The sequence below is a fragment of the Agelaius phoeniceus genome, chromosome 1, assembly GCF_051311805.1.
Source record: "Agelaius phoeniceus isolate bAgePho1 chromosome 1, bAgePho1.hap1, whole genome shotgun sequence".
In the NCBI taxonomy this organism is placed as follows: domain Eukaryota; kingdom Metazoa; phylum Chordata; class Aves; order Passeriformes; family Icteridae; genus Agelaius; species Agelaius phoeniceus.
Window position 1 is genome coordinate 37,824,049 of NC_135265.1, and position 24,247 is coordinate 37,848,295.

The following is a 24,247-nucleotide window of genomic DNA, read 5'->3' on the forward strand; positions in this document are numbered from 1 at the left end:
GTGATGGATTTAAAGGTTACCTCTCTTTTTACAGACATGTGAAGCACACACATAATGTCACACAAAATCCTGAGCAAATGGATGTTTAAAGCCATTCTAATGAAAGAAAATAAGAATAAATGTCAGCCAACAGAAAATATCTATTTTGCCTTTTAGGTGCACTTGATGCTCGCTTCATCGTCTGCACAAATTCTAAACAAGCCATCAAAAGACAAGGATTATTTTCTTTAATCACCAGCTCTTGCCTGTTGGCAGCAGTTCCAGTCCACAGGATTTCAGAGAATTTCTTTTATGCAGACATGGATTTACTGAGGAATATAGATCTGGCCCTTTCCCTCACCCCTACTCATTGGTCCTGCTCGATGCTGTGCACGAACGCTTCCGTGCTGCAGTCAAACCACAGCTGTCCCCTCACCCGCCTCATTTCATCAAAAATCTAAAGCTATCCACTTTTCCCAGAATGACTAACACTCCCAGTGTGGGATAACAGGGGCTAACAGAGCCTTACCTTCATACACTTAGCAGTTAAATCCATCCTGGACACTACAAGTGATAACCATGTGATAACCAAGTGATTGCCATGGAGCTCTCACATTTATCCTTCCAACAAGTTTGACCTCTGCTATTTGTGTAAAACCTAAGCTGCAAGAACTCCTGCAGGTATTTAATCTGCCTCGGTGTCATTTAGATATGAATCACTTACTCAAAATCTCCCAGTCTTTATGCCACTTTCTGATTTTTTTATTAAAAAAAAAAAAGAATAAAATCACAAAAGGAAACAAAACTTTCATACTAAATGTTGAGGGTTTTTAGAGACTGCTTTTGGAAATGCAGTTGAATGCAGCTGATATTCTGGGGATTTTTCTCAATTAAACATCTAATAGCTGTCTAGAGGAAGACATATGGTCCTGTTCACCAGTTTCTATGAAAGATTCTATTCAGATTAGTACCACATTTCTCAAGTAAAACATCATTTATGTTTACAGTTAAGTTCAGGAAAAAGGAGAACAGAGGCTTAAAGTTGGGCACTTTCTACAAGGAACAGTAGAAGAAAAATATAATCAATCAATCTTGTTACAGTAGTTGATAAAGGCAGACGTTTGCCTTTAAATGAGGGTTTGCTGTTTGGTTTGGGGTTTTTTGTTTTGTTTTAGAGATCAATTTTGGAAAAGTGACATAAGTCAATTTTCTAGGAAGTTTCATATTAGGGCAGCCCTGTCTCCTGCTGCACCCCGCCTGCCTCAGAGAGCCACTGCTCACAAAGTAGCAGCTCTCATTTGTCCCTGGTTGTGACTGCCAGCTGTCATTCTGTCACAGCAGTAGCTGGCACTGGGATGGGTTGTGTTCTCTCTTACTGCAGGAATAGGCCAGAAGGGGTGTGGAAACATCAGACAATGACTGATGCTGCAGCAGCTCTTGCTACCATCTGAAGGCCACAGTTCCTTTAGAGGTGACAGACCCAGGAAACAGAGCACAGACTTTCTCAAGGCAATGAAGGGCCCTGGGATCATTTTCTTCAACCACGACTTCTCCAGGCTGTAGTAACCTTTACAAGTGTTCAAGTGATTTCACATTGCTCTGAAGACTGGTGTCTGCAATTTATTGTTATGAACCATATCATGTGCAAATACTTCTGGAGATGCTAATAATAACAGTAATCATAAATAACCAAAGATGCATTAAACCAACCACAATTAATACCAGAATTTTCCACATCAGCTTTACTGGGGAAAAATTATTTTCTGTAAAATCCAGTTTTTAACTTTAAAGTTTGCCATCTTCTTAAAGCTATAACAAAGCAAGGATTTTCAAGCTAGGTTAAATCATGCCTTGTGATGTTCACTTTTTTTTTGCAAGCTGTCTATATTTTAAGCTGACTCTTGTGGCTCACTTTTGTAGCATGGCTCCACATCTCAGAAATATATAATTAAATTTCCCTGATCCCTATGAAAGCTTAAAACATCAATGCTTAGTTGAAGATGTTTATGGACATTATATCATGAATAAATTCAGGTATGTAACACAATCTCATTCACCCTTTCTCCACAATTTTTGAAAAGCTCCGGCATATCTGATCCATTTAAGAGCCACACAAAAATTTATTTCTATTGTTTTCAGAAATAATTCCTAGCTCCCTCAAAGCACTCTCAAAAAGAAGATATTTATGTAGTCATTTCCTACATTCACTGCATTCACTTAAAAAAAAAAAAAGTACCCTAGTCCAAATTCTTCCACATTCAGAGAAAAGAGGCATACTATAATTTAGTTTTTCTTACTCCAAGGACCTTTCCAGGCAGCACTTACCCCAGTGACATTCTGAATTTTTTTCCCCAAGGGCCATTTCTACAGGTCTTGTTTTGACCATACATTTTGTTTTCTGTAGCTTCTCTGTGCTATTATATATATATATATGTCTCCTTACAGGTCTCTTCTTTCTGGCCAGGGTTTCAGTGCCCTATGTCTGACAATATATTTAGAACAAAGTAACTCAAATTGCTAAAAAAGGCTTTAACCTCTTCATGAACAGTCATGACATCACCTTTGGGGTTGGTTTACTCAGTCCACAAAGATCTGAGGAAGCTGCTCCTACTTGAAGCAGCTACTGTAGAATCTGAAGAGATTTGTTTCAGGCAGTCCCATTTAGGGTACTACCAACCTTTTCCACATGGCTTTTGATGGATTATCATGATTTGGCAGTCTAAAACTAGTAACCACTCAAAACCCAATTTTGAGATGAAACTGAGAATCTGAAGCAAAATTTAAACATTAAAAAATCCCCAAACCAACAAACCACAGAATGGAAAGACTGACAGGTAACTTATAACAGAGATGTTTTCCCTTAAAGAACGAGTCAATAGTTTCAGTAAGCACACAGCTTTTCTTTCTCCAAAGTTATTTTTGTTCATTTCCTGAAATGGAAAAATTGCTGTACTATGGCTTCAATATATCTGAAAGCTTTTGTACCTCCTTGCACAAATGTAACTATATAAATTAGATCTCCAATTTGTCAGCACCATACATTATTTTTTGTTGTTGTTTAGCAAAAATCACAAGAAAACTGTTGTTTTATGTTTGTTTTGTTTTTTTTTCTGAAAAGCATCAGTTAAGCTTTGGGCAGCAGAGGTGTTTGGTTTTGAATCTTTCTAAAAACAATAGAAATTGTCTTGAAAACAGTGTTATGTTTTCAAAAAGGGACAAAACACCTGGTGCAGCTGAAGGCGCTGAAAAACAAAAAACTCATGTTTCCATGGCTTCTGCAGGAAGGTAGTGTGTGACCATCTCCCAAAGACTGAGAAGCTCCAGAGACTGATGGTCCCAATGAATCTAGAATGACTGGAGAAATCAGGCCACAAGGCTCAGCCCAACCTGTACAAGGCCACCAGCATCAGCAAGGAGCTGCGCAAAACAGATAAAGCCACAGGGATATTTGTGTGCCTGCTAGAAACAAGATCTCTGGAATCTGTCAGCCTCTGGGCATCCAGCTTGGGTTAGCCCACAAAGGGTACTAGAGAGAAGGTGTGAGTGAGTTTAGAGTTACCTACTAATTACTGTCTAATGAACATAGGCATTCTTAATACTGCTGATGTTCTGTGACTTGCATGACCATACAAATGAGAAAATTAAAATCACATTGCATGCAGTAATAACACGTTGATGTCTTTATAAGGAGAAACTTTTATCAAATACTTGCCACTAGTGCTTTTATAAATGTGTTTATAGGTGTACCTGGACACTTCTATTTCAGTGTAGCACATTTACGTATTTAGTCTCCAAAAATAGTCTCTTAAGTAATTATTATTGCTAAGACACTGCATCCCAAAACCTCACTGCTTTCAAGTCCATTTCACTGTCCATTTCAGAAGCACACAGGGCCAGATTTTGACATTTTCTCCCTGCCCCCTTTAAGCCAGCAATGACTTCATGCTTCCACAACAAAATACCCATTAAAACTAAACGAACAAGTCCTACTTGAAAACTCTAATATGAAAAATATCCACATTACTGGATGCTTCTACATCTTATTTTTCTATACATTGACATAATTCTGTTTTATATCTGCTGTCAGCACATATGTTGCTTCAATAAATTCACATTGCATACAAGCTCCATTTCACACATGAATGTAAGCAAAGGCTGTCTCACTTAGCACCTCCATTCCAACTCAACAGAAAATACAACAGGCAACCTGCTTTCCATAGCACCATGCTGATTGGCATTAGCTGTGCTAACATTACTGTCTGATTGCCTCCCATATCAGTCTCAATCATCTTGTCTAGTGGCGGTGTCCAGGCAACCATCCCAGTTACCGAGGTTATTTTGTCTATTTTGTTTAAGTGCTGATGAGATCTTCCCATTCCCTGGAAATTCTCCAGACTTGCAAGACTTTTATATAAAAGAAAATCGCAACCAATATTAATTTTTGCAGCAGTTCTTAGTAAAACTTCTCTGTGAACATTCAGAAAAGTTTTAATAATAGTAAATGAAAAGTCCTCACAGCCCTGTGAATATCTCAGTTTGACATACGTTAATACGCATCTACCCTTACTCCTGAATAGTAGAAACATGAATATTACAGATGCACCAAGCTGGTAAAAATGGTTGTGGTAGTTTGTTGTGTTGCTCTCTGCAGCTCTTCATTCTGTATTTTGCTCCTTGCAGGTGCAGCCCTTGTAGAAAGAGTTAAAAAAACTCAAAAAACCAGAAGCAGCACGCAGAGCCCAGCTGTCACAGTCCACAGTATATTGTCTTAGACAGTTCACAGCCATTTACACTGAGTGCAACACTGGAGTCACTACTACACGAGTTTCTCCTCTTACACTGGAGAGGGCATGGGAATTGCTGGAGGAACACAAGTGCTACAGATGCTTACTGTGAAACATTTGCAAGAGGTCTAATAGAGAAATGGTGCTTGGAAACCACTAGCTGCTACGTGTGGCCAAAAAGCTTTTTGGTCCCCTTTTGCTCCCTGAAAGTTGTTCTATAAGTTGTCTCCTGTTTAGATTTGGATATTTTAATTTGGGTTTGCCTTATTGCAAATGTTTTCAGTGAAACACTTTTTTTCTATTATAAAATTTAAAGTCTGTGTTTTGACTTTAGTGGAACATCAAAGTATTAATAAAAAAAAGAGTCTGAGAATTTTACAAATTTTGTCTATATCCCATATTGGCCAGAGGAAATAAACAGGCAAGTTAAAATGCCAAACTCTTAAAGGAACTTAAATAATTTCATTAATACTACAGGTGAATCATGTGTTCAAGAACCCAAACACCACTCCTCTGTCTTGAAAAAGAGCATCGCTAAGCAAATGCAAATTGCTTGCACATGCTTTAATCACAGGTGCTTTTTTTCCTTTTGTACAAAATTTGTGACAGGCTGCTGAAAACCCTGGCAAAAATTACATTTGTTTCTGTTTGTACAAGTTATTTCTCAGTGACAGATAACATTAGAAGAAAGAAAGAGAAAAAGTTAATATAAACTAGAGACAGACAATCCCAGTCTCACTAATACTTTGTGATTTCTAGCATCTTTATTCTCTTGGATAAGCAGTTAGTCTTCCAGCTAGATTTGCTGATCTTAAAGGTCTTTTCCAACTGTAGTGGTCTGACACTGGCTGGATGCCAGATCCACCAAAGCCTCTCTATCACTCTTCTCCATGGCAGAATAGAAGAGAAAATAAAACAAAAGATTCATTACTTAAGGACCAAAAAAGATCACCCACCAAATGCCACCACAGGCAAAACAGACTTGAATTTGGAATATTAACTGAATTTAGTACTGACAACATCAGAGCAGGATAATGAGAAGTAAAATAAACCCTTAAAACCACATTCTCCCCCACCCCCTGCTCCTTCCCAGTTCTACCTCCTCCCCTCCAGCATAGTAGGGAGATGGGGAATGGGGGTTATGGTCAATCCATTCTATGTTGTTCTTCCCACTGCTCAGGGAATGGAGTCTTTCCCCTGCTTCAGCATGGAGTCCCTCCCAGGGGAGACAGTTCTCCATGAACTGCTCCAATGTGAGTTCATCTCATCAGCAACAGCTCCCCACAAGCTGCTCCAACATGGATCCCTTTTCCATGGGGTGCAGACCTTTCTTTGGGCACAGGCTGCTTCAGCATGGGGCCCCATAGGGTCACCAGTCCCTCCAGAAAACCTGCTCAACTGTGGGCTCGTCTCTCCCCAGGTCTGCAGATCCCTGCCAGGACCCTGGTCCAGCACGGGCTTCCTTCCCATGGAATCACAGCCTCCTCTCAGGCATCCACCTGCTGTAGTATGAGCTCCTCATGGGCTCCAGGTGGATCTCTGCACTCCCATTGACCTCCATGAATTGCAGGGGCACGGCTGCACCACAGCCTGCAGAGGAATCTCAGCTCCAGTGCCTGGAGCACCCTCTGCACCTTGTCCTCCACTGACCTTAGTCTGCAGAGTTGTTCCATGAAGGAAGCCTCTGGCAGCTTTCCACAGAAGCTATCCCTGTAGCCCTTCCAGCAACAAAGCTTGGCCATGCACGCCCAACACACCAACCATTTCCACCTCTGAAATATCAGGTAGATTTTCTTTTCTGAGAAGGAATTTTAAAACATTGACCTTTAGTTTTAGGACTGTTTCAATACTTGTATTCTCAGTATTCCCCTCTTACTACAGAAAGATGAATAGTTCAGCAAGCTGGACTCTGACCAGAAGATCCCAGAATGAAATCCCCAAGTTATCACCCATTCTTCAGTGAGACCCCTTAGAAGTCACTAAGGGAATAAAGGTCTAGAGAGATGTAGGCAACCAATACCTGCACCTCTGACTCCAGGCTATAAGAAAGGTTAAATACCTCAAGAAATGTTAAAAGTTCAGTAAATATCAGTTCAGAAATATCCAAAACATATCTAGTGAAAAAAGAAAAAAAAAGGAGCACAGCTCACAATCCTATTTAAGCAGTGAATTAATTAACACTGCTTCCCATCCCCATACAGTCTCTATTTTAGAAGAGCAGTGCCTTTTGTTCTTTTCATTGAGTAAACTGGTTAGTTTTCTCAGAGTTAATTTTCTAAGGGACTTAAGTATATGAAAGTACTAGGGAAACATTAAGCAGTCACGGTATTCTCCTCACATTATCATTCATGCAGGAAATATTTTTGAAACATAAGGGTCAGCCCCTAGGCATTGAATTGGGTACAAAGACAGTCAGGAGGTTGAGGAGCCATTGTGCATAAGTAACCTCAGCAGAACCTGCAAGGAGGATACAGAGATGATTCCTGGATGGGCAAGGTGCAGCAGATTGCTTTGCAGGAAGCAATGGCTGCCTGCCTTTCCTGTGCACCTACCTGCAATGAAATGGGAATAAGCACTTGCATTCTGTTCTCTTCTGCCTCACAGGGCACAAGGGAAGAATTGTCAAATCACATGTTTTATCACAGCAATGTGACATCACTTTGCCTCTGAAGCATCAAAAAAACCCATAGTAATAGCAAAACCTTGAGAACAGAACTAAACAAAACAAAATTACATAAAAGGGCTCCTAATCTTTTTCTTCTGAGAGAGAATAACTATATATAAAAGTTATAGCTACAATAGTTCATTTTAGGAAGCTTGCTGCAAGAACAGGTGCAGCATTTCAGAGTATTTAGAATCAATTTCATCCTTTCCACCCCCTTTCTTTAGGGGAAGGAGGCACAAAAAAATAACGCTTCTGTACTTTTCTCCTCTAGAGAAGGCCAATACTCATACTTTTTTTTCCTTTAGATAGAAAGAGGGGGAAATATTACATAAATGTGGATTTAAAACCTAAGGCCATTAGTGACATTAACTAAAACATTTACCCTTGGTGAGAAATGTCTGGTGTAACAGGAAAAAATTAAAATAAATAAGGAATATTTTGGGAACATGTCAGCTGGATTTCTGCAACCTCATCTACAGGATGCTCTGCAATCACTTTATCCATGTGTTTACTGATTTCTCATCATTACCAGCTAAAAAAGTCTGAGCACCTTCTGTTCATTTTGCATTTATTCATAACAGATTCACTGCTTTCCTGATATGAATGTTTTCAGCAGTTTATAAAAAGCCAGGGCAGCCATTCAGTTAAAGAATTATAGTCCCTTCTCTTAAACTGAATAACCAGTGCTCAAATCTCCTAAACATATGGGGACCAGACACTGAGCTCAGAGCCAGTAAATAATGAGTTGTTGGGCATCCTCTGTCTCCCAGGATCACACTGAAAATCATAAAGTGTCCTCACTCTGTGCAGCTGAACTCCTCATCTAGGACACCACTGAGGACAGCAGCACTGTCTGGTTCTGCACCAATCAAGACATACTCAGCCTTTGCACCACTTTTATCATGCATTTGGTCTTAGCTAGACTTAAGGATTAGCCCTGCTCTCATATTTTTGACAACTTCCTTAAATTATTTAGCTTCGTATAGTTTACAACCAGTTTATAACCAGCATTGCTGGAGGCAGAACCAAGTTCTTGACCTGGACAGCACTGAAGTGGAGAGGATTTATAACTCAGCAGTTTTGAAGGCCCTCTGAAATCCAGATGGCAGCGTTTTGTAGTGCCACTTATGGTGCGAGGTTGCAGAGAATAGGCAGCTGAGAGTATCAGAAACATTGACAGTAAACAAACAAAACTGCTTGGGAGAAAGAACAGAAATAAATTTTGATGAAGTCTGTTTTGACATTTGTTAAGGCAACTTCTTGGGTCCCAGTGGGAAAGCAGAAACAAGGAAATATATATCCTTGAACCTGAAGTTCCAGGCCTATGTCCCAGTTTCAAGGGTTGTTTGCATAACTTTAAAACCCTTCCAACTCAAAATATTCTGTGATCCTGTGTGTGAATTTGATGCATTTCATAGCATATTTTATAACACCATTAATTAGTCGTAGGAAAATAGCTCTACAATACAGTATTCATATAGCATATTGCAGTAATCCTTTCAAGTTTTTCTTTACAGCTATAAGAATTTGAAATGCCTTTATTTAAATGAAAAAAAATGTCAGATGTAAAACTTCTATTTACCTCTAGAACTGCAGCTTGAACAAAAGTAAATAAACCACATAGATACACAAGAATTAACAAAAAGACCATCACATACCTCTTTTCATTCCATGTAACATGAAAGCATTGCAGCATTAGCTGGAATCCCACCACAAAAATCATCAGACCAAGGGAAAGCAGAAGCCTAGTTCTGCCATACCACAAAGATGGGGAATTCTCTACCTTTTCCCCCTCTATGAACAAGACTAGGAGATAAAACCAACATCAGCTGAATAAGATCCCAACCACCTAATTGAGGAGAAACAAGGGGTTGTGGGGAGAGAAAACCTTTTTATTGTTTTCATCTTCTCACCTGAATGTTATTTATATTTAATACTGTGACTCTTCCCATGTGAAAGACATTACCATATTCTCTTTCTGGCTGAGGGCAGGCTGTTTAAACTAAAACCCCATCCCAGAGCAATTAAAGCACACATACCTGGCACAAAGAATAAAACAGATTGCAGGGGAATATGAGGGAACTGAGTCTTAGTGAAGACTCAGTAGGATTACAGTAAAACAGCAGAAGTGTACCATAATTTCTATTAACCAGGTTGAAAATTACTGATTTCTCTTTGTTGTTAATTTTTGTTCTAAAATTCCATATTTATGAAATCTGAGTAACTAAAACATGAACCCACAATACCTTTGTATATTTGAAGTACTAAAAGTTCTCTATTTACTTTAAAGATTTTTTCACCTCTTAGGCACACATCAAGCCTAGCCATATAGATCAATAAACCTATTTTTCTTCAGTCTTTAAAGCAATGATGTAAGTACAGAAAATATAGCTTGTTTCTCATTTAAAATTACAAAGGTATACAAGGATCACATTTGTCTTTAAGGATACAGAAATCATACTAACACAGACTTACTGACCATTTCAACTTATCTAGGGATTTAGTGGATGAGTAATTCAAGTGCAAAACCATGCTGTATTTGAATTAAAGCATGTTGTTCTGATGAGCAGTGAAAGTAAATAAGGTGCATAAATAAAAAAGGGGTGGCCGGACACAGCATGAAATATTGCACCTAGAGCATAAGTTTAGTTACCATGGATTTCTAAAATAAAATTAGAAAAAGTTGACAGGAAAATAACAAATAAAAAAGCATTGTAGAAGCCACATGTAAAACACAATGAGTATTAAAGAAATTAAAATAGAACTTTCTTCTTATTAGCCTCAACATTTACAGTATTTACACCTGTGAATTAATATTAATCTTAGTCCACTGCATCTGCTGATGCTGCTTCATGTGCCTGGGTACTTAAAACCTAAAGGAGAGATCTCAATAGCAAATGTTGCTTTAAAGCATTTCAATGGAGAAGAAACAAACAACCAAAGAAATCCAGCAGTTTTCCCTGAGTTTCTTAGGTTTCTTTATGTTTTTGGGATTTTTTTCTTTGGGGAAACTAACCACAAATTATTTTGAAACATAATAATTTTCTCCCTCATTTTCTTGAGCACAGATGCCTGACTTATTCACTTTCTGTTTGTCAAAACACATACAAAATATACATTTAAGTATTAGACAAAGCAGACCCATTTTTCACAAAGGAAGATCAGTGAGGGTCTCACACGTCCTACAGTTCACACTCAAGACAGAGAGGCTTTGGTCACTCCAGCAACCTCTACAAAAGCATGAGCTCAACTACTTAATTACTCCATTATATGTAACCAGTTTAAGCCCAAAATTTTGACATGTTTTATTCATCTTCATGTTTTGTCCAAAAGCCACAGTAAGTAGGGGAGAGAGGCTTTAGAATGTTTTCTGAGGACCACATAAAGGACTCTGATGCAAGACAGGCTCAAGGAAGGAAGAAGAAAAGTCCTTAGTAAGTTGGTAAATTTGTGCTCTCAGGAGAGAAAGCAAAGTGAAAGTACAAGAGTAGTTTGAGAGGGAAGACTTGTAAAGACAAGTCTTCATCCTGAGACCATAGCTTTGGGATAGATGTCAGAAATCAAGAGTTTACAGAAAAGGGGAAGAACTAAAATTTAGCATCAGTTTGGGAGTCTAAGATTACAGTTAAAGATGACAGCCTTGGCAGCAAATAATTACCAGCAAAAATTAGTGAAAGGCATCATTTTACTGGTTCCAAGAGAATAGTTCCATTTAACTCAATCAGTTATACTTAGGAAGGCATCTGAATTTTCAACAACCCTAAGAAAACAGTGGGCAGGTACATAACCCTTAATTAAATACCTTCACTTCCAGGTACAAGCCCACTCATCGAACAAAGGATGGGACGTGGCTGGAGTGACACCAGGGGACACTGGTGTGACCATGAACCATTTGGCCACAGACTAATGCACAGTGTCAGCCTGTCAGCAGCCTGTGTGTCACTGGCATCACTTTCTGCAGCACTGCCGGCAGCAAGAGCTCCTGCTAACACGGACACTTCTCTGCAAGGGCCACAATGTTTTGCTGGCAATCTTTTGCTTTGCTGGATGGCACTGGAGAGGATATGCTTTTGCAAGCAAAGCATGATTCCCATTCAACCCTAAGGGTAGATTCAAACTTAGTCCAAATACACTTACAGCTGTGTTTGCTCTTTCAGCTGAAATTTTAGAATTTTCACCAACTTTTAAGGAAAAAAAATTAAAACATCAGGCAACCTGACAACATCAGGACTAGGACTTGATTTTTTCCCTAGATTAATCAAGAAATTATTAATAACATTTATTAATATACTAGTAGAGATGTTGGTTCAATTCCTCTGTCATTAAACGAAACTGTCATAATTTTATTATTGCTTTTTATTCACTTCTTTAAAAGCAGAATTTAAATTCAGGATCCCTTTAACAAATTTAGAGTATGAATCACTGGAAGATTATGGATGAAGTAATATCAAGACATAGTGCTTTGTTTGTAACGTCTCCTGCCTATGAGTGACAGCATATCTTGTTGCTCTGTGAGGAATTTTAATGGCCTGTAGTTTTATAAAACACTGGTAACCTATAATTTCAAATACCAGACTTCTTAAGAGTAATTCAAGTAGTCCCAGAAAAAAAAAAAATATTAAAAGCAGGTTAAATCTCCAGTACTTAAAAAACACTTTTGTAAAAGAGTTAAACTCAGATGGGTTTTCTTTCTCCATCTCTCTGTAACCTTATAGAAAGATATCTTTTGGCTGAGAGTCTGGGTGTTTGTTGGAAAAAGGAGTGTGAGATGAGGATTTAAGAGAAAAGAAATTGTATACTCTCAAGATTTGTTAAATACAGGAACAATTTCATTGATTTTCAGCTCAATTTGTTTTGGTTTCATTTTGCTTTCTACAGAGAAAGACTGATATGTTTTAATATAGTTCAATTTCAAGAGCTGAAGATGTGACAGTTCCTGGGGCCAGGTGCTTAGAGTGAACCTATTACTTTTCAAATTGGAGTATATTTTACCACAAAGTAAGCTTAGCATTGAGAAAATATGAGAATCAAAAAAAAAACCACATTACCAATGTGTGTTCAAGCCACACAGTGAATGATTCACTACTGAAAACACCATGTTTAGTATTACACAGCCAAATGCTTAGTTCAAAATATGTTTGTTACCAGTCACATCACTAATAAAATAGAAATAGCATTTTTTAAAGTACTTTTTCCATTATTTTACTCCAAGAGTATTTTAAATTATCAATGCTTAAAAAAATAATAACAACAAAACCAAAAAAACCCCACATTTTTTGTCTTTTGATTAATCAAACCCTGTATATTAAGACTGAAGACATAAGTATTTCCCTAATACATGCACTTACTAATGAATCTTTTTCCATGTTTATTAGGTTATTGTAAATTGTTATTGCAATACTACTATAAAACCTGCAGTTGCTTTTGAAGATTCTTTTCTGGAGTTTTCCTTTTTCCCATTCTAATTGTCACTCACCGTGGCTGCTATATACATCAAATAAAAATCTTACCATTAAAGGAAAAATAACTTTTCACATAACTTATATTTCATAGATATTAAAGTATATATTTATAGATTTTTATATAATATGCATTGTTGCTTGCATCAATGACAAAATGTGATGTTTCTGGAGGATCTCTGAGTTACGAACAAAGTCTGCTGCAGAGAGTAGCTATGCTAACCCTAACAGACAAAAATATTCTGGACATTTGTGTGTTAGTTTAATACTTACTGAACTTTACAAAATATAAACCTGTTATGTTGAAATCCTGTCATATGTATACTACAAAAACCACCGTGATTACTTACACAGATGTATACCAGGGAAGAAAGCAAGATAAGGTATTTATTTACACATCACAATTCTTCAGTATTATTGAAGCACATTTCTCCCAGGGAAGGTTACACAGACCAGAGTGAACATGCAATATTAAATATCCCCAAATTACTGTCCCGTCCCCCTCCCCACCCCTTAGAATTCAATGCGGAGGAAGGGGCGACATTTACTCCGGCCTTCAACAGAGAGGGAAACCCAGTGTGACGGGGTTGGCTTTGGAGAACACGGCGTAGGCGATTCCTGCCGTCGGGCAGCATCCGCGCATCCCCGCGGCTGCGGCGCTCCCCGGCCGCGGCTCTGGAAATCCTGGAGCGCCGCCTGCCGCTGGCACGGCCGCTGCCGCACGGCAAAGCTGAAACTGCTGAACAGCGGCTCGCAAGGACAAGGATTTCCTCCCGCTCCTTTCGCTGCCATCGAGAAATAAGTCAATAGATTTAAATCGCATCAGTCACTAAGAGCAGATGCTGGGGCAGCATCGTGCTACAAGAGAAGATTTTGGGTTTGTTTGTTTGTTTTTTTAATAATGTCATAGGTCAAACTCACAAATAATTTTAAGGAAAAATACTCTCTTCCACATGATGGAAACATTAACATAATGTACATGGAAATGGAAGGCACAAATGCAGCCCATGGACTGAAGAAGGTAAATCAAGTGCTGAGCCCAGAAACATCATAGAAACATAGTTTGGCTTGGAAGAGACCTTAAAGAGCATCCATCCAGTCCCAACCCTCCTGCCATGGGCAGGGATGTCATCCACTAGACCAGGTTGTTCAAAATCTCATCCAGCCTGGTCTCAAACACTTCCAGTGATGGGGAATCCACAGCTTTGCTGGGCAATCTGTTCCAGTGCCTCAACACCCTCACAGTAATGAATTTCCTCCCAACAACTGATCCAAACCTACCCTCTTTCAGTTTATAGCCACCACTCCTTGTTCTTTTATTCCATGCACTTATAAAAAGTCCCTCTCCAGCTCTTATAGGCCCCCATTAAGTACTGGGAGGCTGCTTTAAGGTACTCCTGGAGCCCTCTCTTCCTCACACTGAACAGCCCCAAACATTCTCCAAGCTCATGTGCTTAATTTAAAGAGATTCTAAATCTCCTCTTAGTCTTTGAATAGCAAGAAAAATATTTGAGAAACTCAACTGCCACAAAACTCATATCTTTCCTTCTGTTTATTGTGAAGGAACCTTTAGGAAAGTTGGTGCTTCAATAGATTGCCTGCAGTTAAGGAGAAAGACAGAGGGATGTGGTGCTTAATATCAACAATAACCCTATCTCACAAATACATACCTCAATTACCATAATATTTATGTTTAAAATGAAATAGATTATTAAATGCTGGGTAAAACCACTTTGTATGATTCACCATGCCAGAATATCATTACTAACCTGGAATCCTGGAATTAAATATGTGAATGACATCTAGAAATTCAAACAAACGGGTTGCTTGTCAGAAATGCAGTGGTTGCAGCTCACAATTCTGACAGGAAAATGGATTTGAAGTAATACAACATATCCTCCCACTTGTATGAAACACTACAAAATATTTAGGCAAGTATATTTTCTACATCACCCCAACAGCAGTCACTCAATAAAGTGATAATTATCAATATTCCTACAGTTTCCAAGGAAATTAAAGAGAATAATAAAGTACCGTACTTCTATTGCATGACTAACAACTTAGGGAAGAATGGTGATTTATTATTATATTTATAGAGTCATTCAAAATAAAGAATCAGGAACACACTGTACTGGCACACTGCTGTCATACAATCCAATACACAACATTCCTCTCAATGTTACAAAACATCTTTTAATACTGCAGAACAACTATCACTCTACAGACAGCTACAGTATGTTTTTCTCTCAAACTCCTTGCTATATTTCAAGAAAGGCTCAATGTCCTTTCAGGAATTTCCCTTTAGGGAATTACAGCTTTCTTCCATGTAGGCTCTTTGGCAGAAATGGATGGAGTTGACCAAAAAGTATTTTCATACTTTTGTTCTTCTTACCAAAAAACAAAAAAAAAAAACCAAAAAACAAAACCAAAACCAAGCAAACTCCTTTTGATGCACATCTTTCTTGAAAAGAAAAATGGGCCTTTTCATACGTTACTCATTTCCAATTTCCCAATATTCTCCTATTTTTTTTTTCTTATTGTGTTTTTTTCCACTTGTTCAGTGGAACAAAATGAAAAAGGAGACACACTTTTCCCTACATTCCTTTTTGATTGGTTGGTTTGGTTTTGCATTTAAGAAGGAAATAACCCACAAAAATGTGTAACAGCATACAATACATTAATTTCTTTTCCTTTCATTCCAAACAGAGTCAATTTTCCCTACCAATTCTGTTAACTGTTAACTGGAGGGAGAATTGGACATGACACTTGACATCTTTCAAGCCCCAGGGCCAGAAAATCTTCAATTCATGCAAAGCTCTTTCCAGGATAGCAATCTGCTTCTCTAATTCTCTAGTGAAGCAGCAGTGGAAAGGGAAGCACTCATCACTCATCTGAACCATGTCTAGTTTTACAAACAAATGTTTGTTATGCAGAATCTTACTGAGTAATCGCTCAGTTCTTTTTGTTCTCAAATAATAAGACCAGTAATCATGACACTGGAACATTGTTAGCACATCTCTGACCACCTGCAAACACTATTACGCTGTGTGCTCCAGCGATGTCAATCTCACAAGCCCGAAGTAAATTGTCTGAACAGAAAAACTGACAAACACAATAAATGGTGGGAAATGAAGCAATAAAATGAGTCAGTAAAAAAGTACCAGCACTTTCTGTGACAACATACTCAGGCTACTGATATTGTTTCCAGCAATACAAAATAACAAAACAACAACAAACCCAAGGCAAACAAACACAATTTTAAGAACAACAGCTATTATTCAGAAGATAAATACTTGGCATGATATCTAAGCTTTTGGTCCCAATCTTATCTCTGCTACTGGCATTAGGTTTCACATCAAAGCAACTTAAGAAGTGAACGCTCTTAAGCAAGGATGTATTAATCATTGATGATGGTGGTTTAATAAGGGTTTACAGCGGTTTAACAAGGCTTGACTTAGCCACCTGTGTGATTAAATTAGAAAAGAAAACCAGGTCTGTGACAGACAATTATATGCCTGCATGTACACAGAGACAATTGCCTACTGTCTTCAGTAGATGGCTGCACAGATACAAATGAATCTAGCACTTATCAAAAGAATGGTAATATGAGTCTTTGTTTCCCCACCTGTAGAATAAGCACAGGAGAAGACTTTAAAAAAAATAAAACCAAAACAAAACACCAAAAACCCCTCCAATCCTACATCCCTATTATTCATGTTACTATTTTAACTGCAATTTAAGTACAGTTCAAATTAAGTAATTAATCACCAATTTGTTTTTTCTCTCAGAAATTCTTTGTAATGCTTTCCCTTCTAAAGTTGGTGCAAATAAGGGCTTCAAAAGACATTCTTATTGAAACATCAGAAGTCTGAAATCCATTTACATTTGGCTTTCAACTGGACTGTCCTTTAAGCGAAACACTGTATGAGTGATATTTTGTTATTGATATAAATCCACTGGAATAAGACCAAGAAATACAGATATAGCACTAGTATATATTCCCACTGCAACTGGACAACAACAGAGTATTTATTAAAGCAAAGCCATTTTAGTTTAGGTTTCATCTTGCATCCTACACCTCCAAGGCATTTTATTAAAGAAATCATGTAGACTGTCCAGGTGTATAAAGGGAACCAAATTCTGTTCTCCAAGCAACATGCAACCTGGAATCAAGCCTACTTGACTCGGTACATAAGAGCAAAGCAGGTCATGGGGAACTATGTTTGCAGTAAGCATACACCAATATATTACATGGTTGCTGCCCTCAGCAATGACCTCTGACTCAGTGCAAAATCACTGCACTCCTTTGAAACTGCTCCTGCTTCCATGTTTGAAATACAGTAGTTATTCCCAATACTGTTACTGGGGGAAATCAACTGACAGCACAGAGAAAGCTCCTGTCTGCCACTTTTAAAGCCATGCTCATGGTACCTCAGAAAATGTGCTGCAGAATCAGAAACCTCTCAGAAAAAGATAACCTGTCAAAAGAAGACTTAAGAATCATTTCTATGCAGGTGAGCAAGCAGTCCCCAGTCCAGACTTAGGAAGGATGTGACAAAGGTTTATAAACATCTGTATGACTGACAGCATTTGGAAATTGATTTGTTTGTTGTTTCTGATCATCTTACATCATATTAAGACCTTAGAAAGGAGGTTTAAAATAAGCAAAGGAGTTAGTTTTTCAGTTCAATGTATTGCTAATACTATGGAAATCCATGACAAAAGATGTTGCAGAAGGTAGAGCATCCCAAAGTTTCAAGCTTGCACTAGGGAAGCTCATGAAGAGAAACATGTTTAAGATCATTGAATGTTAAGAATGCCTCTCAGAAAAGTTCTTCCTTCCTTTCAACCACTTCAGGCTCAAGTAGTTGGAGCATGTGAGACAAACATTGAAGCATTTGCCCTGGTGGGCTACTTCTCCATAAACATGTTTTTGACCACTGTCAGTTGGCATGCTAGGCTAGATAGAACCCCTGGGCTGCCCTGTGCAGATACTCATTACATTCTCATTTTATATTCATTGCTCACAAGCAGAAAACTCTACATTTTGTCATGCACTGAGGAACACACTTTTAGTAAAGCAGTCATTTGGGATGCTGTTTGTCTGTCTTTGAAATCTGTTGAAAACTACTGAAAAAAAAATCATCACCCTGTGATTAACTGGTACCATTTGTAAACCCTTCACTCCTATTTTAGTCCTTTGTACCACTCCAGATTCAAAGAAATACTTGAAAATTTCTAGAATCTGCAGAAAATGTCAAGGCTTATAGGAAAGCTATTTCTAGAACATGCTTTTATGCTCCTCTGTCTACTTTTGATCTGATTGTGTGGTAGAACCTTATCTAGTGAATGTACACCACACACAGGATAATTTTTTTAGGACACAGAACATATGATCCTTATTACTAGAGGAAGAGAGCCCTCACAAAAGCCATGACTAAAACTTGCCAGTGGTACTCAGGACCTCTTTTCTTTTAGATTAAGTCTTAGTTTTGCCATTTTCATCTACGTCTAGGCCCTGGAATAAGAAGTCCGCTTTGAAAGCACGCAGAATACAGCAGATTTACTCTTTAGTTTTATTACAGAGTTTAACACTTCATCTCTTAGGGTATAATCTCAGAACACAGCTGCGCATACCTATGTCCCCAGGAATATAAATTTCCACATTTGGAACTAAGAATGTGGACCCAGGATGCACAAGTTCTCTACATCCTCCAGGCCTCAAAGAAGCCACACACATTTGGCAGAAATCAGCAAGCACCTGTCTTAGGATATCAGAACCTACTGGCAACTGTTTTAACTATCTTTCTCCTTGCACATTAGTCCTGATCAAAGATTTTAAAATCTTTCCTACAGGTTTGAATAATCTATGATGACATCTCCAAAATTAGTAGGGTATTAAAGAGTAATAAAGATCCTATTGGAACTATTTAACCATGGTAGCATTTAGTGTTTCTCTGGCACACCTAAACCTGTACCTAGCTGACAGAAAAGCAGTCAGCCATCCAGCAAGGTGAAGCCACTCAGGCAAATGGTGCTCTGTGACAGACTGTCAAATGTAAATAACTACTGTCCAAAGAAATGCATCCTAATGGCAAACATCAACTAATTAAGCTGTGTAAGTCATTCCAAAAACATCATACCTGCTCCCATCTGTTGGCAATACAAAGACTTGAGCCATCTTTCTAGGCACTTTCCCCCAGCACCTTTTTTGCTTAGGCATCCATTTGAAGTACTCTTCTTAGTATAAAAGATTATTAGCATTCCATTTAGCACACAAATAATTATATACAGCCATTCACCTCAAGGAATGAGTTCAAGGACCAGGAAATTTACTTGATCAGATAAATCACTGAAAAACAATAGTTCTTGATATACAGAACAAAAACACTAAATCTTTTTAAGACAGATACAATAACATTATCTAGTAATAATATCAAGGACAGGCATACATGTATTTGTACATACATTTCTATGGAAGACAGTGGGCTGGATCTTCCAGCATGTCAGACAAAAGTCACTGCACAGATGATTTTTTATTTTCATTAGAGAACTGAAATAGTAACAGTAATAATAACAGAAAATCTAGTCCAACATCTGTTTTACTTAGCACAAGTCACTGCCAAATAAGTCATACTAGCTGTGTACATTCACATTCTTATATATGCTAATATTCACATTCTAATGTGCCAGAAATACAGAATGAAAGTAATTTTACACATTTACATCTTCAACCTTATCTTTTAGAGGTGTCTTTAGGTATTGAAAGTCAGTTTCCCTGTCATGGTTTTTGGGGACTAGCAAACACTGGTCTCTATCTCTGCATATAGGAAGAGCTCCTGCTCAGCTCCTGAAAACCAATACATCTGCTCCAAAATGAACTTTGAGCATTTGACAGAACCAATCAATTGCATTAAAAATGCATCATTATTAAATACATTATTCTTTGGAATACTCATTACAGTGAAACAGAGATTAATGGAGAAATAACACACAAGTATCTGAATGTGCTGTGTCTTTTATCCAGTGTCTATTTTTATGAAAGTTCTATTAAGAAAATTTGACATTAATGTCTACAACTCATCAATTTTTGACAAAATATTTACCTTTGCTACAATTTGTTGTTTATTAGTTTTGTCCACCATATCAGTAAACATGTGATTTTTTAATATAACTGTTAACAGAATAAATTGCCTCAACCAGTAAATTTATACATTCACTCTTAGAACATATGGCTTTTGAGTTGTCTTCACATCTCTTTCCAAAAACTTCACCTTGAATACAGCCCCTGGATCAGTGCAAGGTAGTGTGCTGTCCTTGTTACACCAGCTCTATACCTAGAATCACACTGAAATATAGACAAAAGCAAAGCTTATATTTTTTGTCTTTTGGAACATATTGAGGGACCCTCAAAAATTACAGAACAGAACTTGCAGCTTTAAAGCATAAAAACATGTCATTGAATTCACATATTGGGAAGTCAAACAGACACGAAACAGAAAATCCTGCACCAAAGCTCTGTGTACACAAACTGTTTCACAAAAGAAAGCAAAATAATTGGGGAGCTCCTGAGAAGTCACTGTGTCATAGTGATTAAATCTTTTAGGGGCTTCCTAATCAGTATGGTGATGAAAAACAAGCACCTACAAGCAGAATTTACAAGTCTTTTCAGTAATTTATCTTTTCAAGCTTCAGAGGAGTAATTTCAAACTCAAACCTGAAAGAAAATCTTTAGTCTGTGGTTACAAATATACTCACAAAAAATGAAACCATGATTTAGCAGTCTTCTTTACTCAGAACTTATTTAGCAGACTGACCAAGAACAAAATTAATTCAATTTCATTGACAAAGGAAAGGATTCTACTGAAAGAGGAGTGCAAGTGAGTACTTTATGGTAGAACAAAAAAAAAAACTCATAGAATTTCAAGCTGCTGAATAAACAGAACAGATCTCATATATATACACATACATAAATACGTACACACAGATCCAGAAGTTTTTTTTCATTTTCCCCTGACATGAGCTTGAGTATTTCATCTAAAATCTTCTATTGAAGAGGAAAAATATTTTGTTTTTTCTAAAGTAATTCCCTCCAGTGCTTTTCAAAGTTCGCTGCCACAAAGGTGTAAAGGATTCTTCCTTCCCACATAGTATGAGCAGAGAATAAGCTTTAGAGGATTTCACTGAAGGTGGTAAAAGTCTAACATTGTAAATTCAATTCTAATCAGCTGTACAGTTATCTTTCTTTCATGGTTCCACTTGGGACAGTCAGTCTGCTTCCTGCATTCTTCTGAGTGCATGCAGAGAGTTCCAGAAGGATGGGGAGGCAAGGCAGCAAGAATGCAGAACATTCATTCACAGCAGGAAAGAAGTTGCCTTCATCAAGCAGCATTTCCACCACCTGGTCCTTGGAGATGCCAGAAAGCAAATGCTTTCTACTTGATGTAAGACAGCTACTGTTAATGCTACAAAAATAATGTACAAAAGGCTCTGGCTTGCAGATTTCAAGTAACAAGCTAGTTACATGTAAATGACCTGCTCCTAGAACATAGGCAAAAGAGGAATCTTAAACACAACAGAAGAAGGAACTAAAACATTAAGCTGGCATTACATGTGCATTTCTAGTATTTAACTAAAGAAACCTTTACTTTCTTTGTAAAACTCAGTAACACTTTTGGCTGGCAACATTCTCCAAATCTTACTAAGGTATTTAAAACACTAATAGGTGACAAAATATCATCCTTCTTTAAATTCTGTATATTACGATTACATTGGGCAAGGATCTTTCATTTGAATTTGAAAGTCTAGAAGTAATATTTCTCACTGTTAAATAGTGAACAATTTCCATCTTTTTTACATCAAAGTTCAGTACTGTAGCAGAAGAGTGAACATTCCCACTCACAGTTGCATGTTTTTGTATTATTTTCTTTCCATTACTTATTCTTATCGGACATTTCATCTATTCATTGAGATTTGCATAATAATCTTTAAGGGTTTTCTATTAATGACTCTCCCTCTTTCCAAGAAACCACACTGTTCACAAATGAACAACTGGCTCTCTGAAAGCCCTCACAAACTTTTCTGACTACTCAGCAATGTAATGCTTATTACATAAGCACCTCTCAATATCTTTTTTCCTCAGTGTGAAAGCTGAATACTATTAAGTAATAGTCATAAGGTTGCATAAAGAATAGGAACCCTCTAGCACAAACTGGACATTCATTTCCGGCACTTCTTAACCTATAGGTTTTTATGGAGTCTATTTCATGACAACACTTTAGATCCCACACCTATTGCTATTTACCTTTCTTACTATTTGACAGTAAAGCACTTTCTCACGTGAACGTTCAAACATCTCAAACACTTTGCCACAACCAGATCTCTGTTGACAAGAACTATGGAACATGAGAAGAAAGGGAAAATGCCATGACATGATAATAATCTTTGACAGGCCTTGAATATCTGAAACATTTATTTTTAGTACTTTCAAAAGTGTTTTTCCATTTATAAAAGAAAAAATAAATTTAAAAAAATGGAAAATGGGATATATTTGTAAATATTGGTACTACATTTACAAGCATGGATACCAGTTCCTACCAAATACAATGATTCATATATATGTGGTGAACCCACTACTCAGAAAGACAATACACATAAATATTTGTTGTTTATTTTTTTATTCAGCACCAAAATTATGACTAATGTTAAATAAAAGCAGTGCCCAGAGACTAGAATCAGAGTCTAGAATTCTATGCCTGATTCGCATATCTTACTCAGTATATTCCACATACTTTCTTCACAATCACAAAGCTCTTTTATCTCATGTTTTGTACACACTTGCTTCCATATTTCTTCAAACCTTTCATCTGAAGCATTCATGCCCATATTGTGGAGAATTTGTTTAATCTACAAAAATAATACAAAATAATGCAATTAATGTAATTCTAGTCAGCATTTTGTTAAACTCTACAGTGTCTGGCTTTGACATATTTAGCAATCTCTATTTGCCAAAGAATATTTTCCCACTCTTAAGTTAAAACTACAGACCACATCCTGCATCCTTAACGAAAGAAGTTCCTATTTAAGTAAATCTGAATCTTATTGCAATGAAAGCTGTACAAAATTGTCTGTCATTAATACAGTAATGTTGATGCACTACTTCAATGCTGGGACAAAAATCAAATACAGAAGACTAAGGGAAAAGTAAATGTTTTTCAAAAGCCCTAAGTAAAGTCCTGTTTATCCACTCTATTTTTGCTGTCTACAGTTACCAACACAAATCAGATTCTATTATTATCTGCATTTCACAGCAACAGTACTACACACAAGGTCATCAGCGGGTATAGATAAGTGGGTGAAGTGACTAAAATGAAATGGTTCACATCAACTTTGAGCCTTGCTATAATTTTACACCAAAATAATTCAGCAGAAGGGATTTTTCCATGTTTTCTCACTTGGATGCTTCATGTTGCATGCTTCATTACACTGACCTGTTGACTCATTAGAGGAAGGTAACTTTAGAAGAATATTGATGCACTCTGTGCTTCTGTTAGTATCAGCAAACATTTGGCTTCTTCAATTGTATCATATATGTGTGTGTACATGTGCTATATTTATGCTATGGAGGCTTTATGCATGCTTTGTAAAAACCTTTAACGCAGTCAAATCAGCCTTATTATATTGTCTTTTATATTTCTGTATAAATATAGGCCTGATCCCCAGTACAGCAAATCTTCAGCTTCATCTTAGCCAATAAATCTGAGTGTTTCTGCAAGCTGAAATTGCAGGAGGAAAAAGAGGACTGAATTTTGTTTCTTTAAGCATAAGTGTTGTTTCAGTTACATCAATCATACTACCCATGAGTAAAACAAACCAGATCTGATCCGTTGTCTTCAACAAGCTAGTGAAATATAGAAATTAAACTAAAAGCAATATTCCTTCACAGGGCACCACTGCAGGGAGAATTAAGGACTACATGTTCTCATAATTTGGCTTCACCATGTTAAGAGAGAGCTCTGTCCTGACTCATCAACTGCTGTAAAATCATCACTGACCAAACCACAGACTACTGTCTGCGGACAGGATAAAACTCACTCTCACCCATGATCAACATGCTGCATACAAATTACACACTATTTCTCAACTACATAACTTCTATCCTCTTCAACAGACTGGAGAGAATTTTAGTGAAGAAAACAGCAAGTCCAAGAACTATTTTGTTCTTTTGCAACAAGATGAGTCACCTCACAAAACTATTTCATAGTCAGAATTTGCATTCATTCCGACCACACTATACAAAAACAGCATTAAATTACTCTGAGCTTTCATCTAATAATAATATCATATAATCATAGAATTAA

General features: G+C 37.4%; 1 protein-coding gene across 6 annotated transcripts in view; it reads right to left on the minus strand.

Annotated features, from left to right (window-relative positions):
* Nucleotides 1-19,198: 19,198 nt before the first annotated feature.
* Nucleotides 19,199-24,247, minus strand: part of EFHB (EF-hand domain family member B) — a 54,318-nt gene continuing 49,269 nt past the window's right edge. For all 6 annotated transcript variants that reach the window (XM_077176595.1, XM_077176598.1, XM_077176603.1 and 3 more), the window contains one exon: nucleotides 19,199-22,793. In XM_077176595.1, coding sequence (XP_077032710.1) covers nucleotides 22,629-22,793 — 165 coding nt within the window. In that variant the 3' untranslated portion in view covers nucleotides 19,199-22,628. The remainder of the gene's footprint in view (nucleotides 22,794-24,247) is intronic.